The 344-nt window shown below is 69.2% G+C and overlaps 1 protein-coding gene across 1 annotated transcript in view; it reads right to left on the bottom strand.

Annotated features, from left to right (window-relative positions):
• The window catches only part of GPR45 (G protein-coupled receptor 45), a gene marked incomplete at its 5' end in the record, with an annotated part of 1,860 nt that extends 1,516 nt beyond the window's left edge, over positions 1-344 (bottom strand). Inside the window, one exon of the mRNA XM_014536454.1 lies at positions 3-344. Coding sequence (XP_014391940.1) covers positions 3-344 — 342 coding nt within the window. The remainder of the gene's footprint in view (positions 1-2) is intronic.

Below are 344 nucleotides of genomic sequence, written 5' to 3'. Positions count from 1 at the left end.
GCCTTGGCCCGCCGCGGGGTCAGCCGGTCCTGGCGCTGGGCGATGATGAGGAAGCGGTCCACGCTGATGATGAGCAGGGCGGCCACGCCCTCCAGGACGAAGAACCAGTAGAGCGCGGCCGAGAGCCGGCAGAAGGAGTCGCCGAAGCGCCAGCGCACGGTGACCAGCGTGGCGGCCGCGAAGGGCATGCAGCACAGCGACAGCATGATGTCCGAGAAGGCCAGCGTGGCCAGCAGCAGGTTGATGGCGGAGCGCATGGCCGGCCGCTGGTACACGATGACGCAGACCACGGAGTTGCCGAGGAAGCCCACCGCGATCATCAGCACCAGGGGGCTGGCCAGGCA

Source organism: Myotis brandtii, unplaced genomic scaffold (assembly GCF_000412655.1).
Source record: "Myotis brandtii unplaced genomic scaffold, ASM41265v1 scaffold1627, whole genome shotgun sequence".
Taxonomy (NCBI): Eukaryota; Metazoa; Chordata; class Mammalia; order Chiroptera; family Vespertilionidae; genus Myotis; species Myotis brandtii.
The sequence above is the reverse complement of the archived record's forward strand: the minus strand, read 5'-3'. Positions and strand labels throughout refer to the sequence as shown.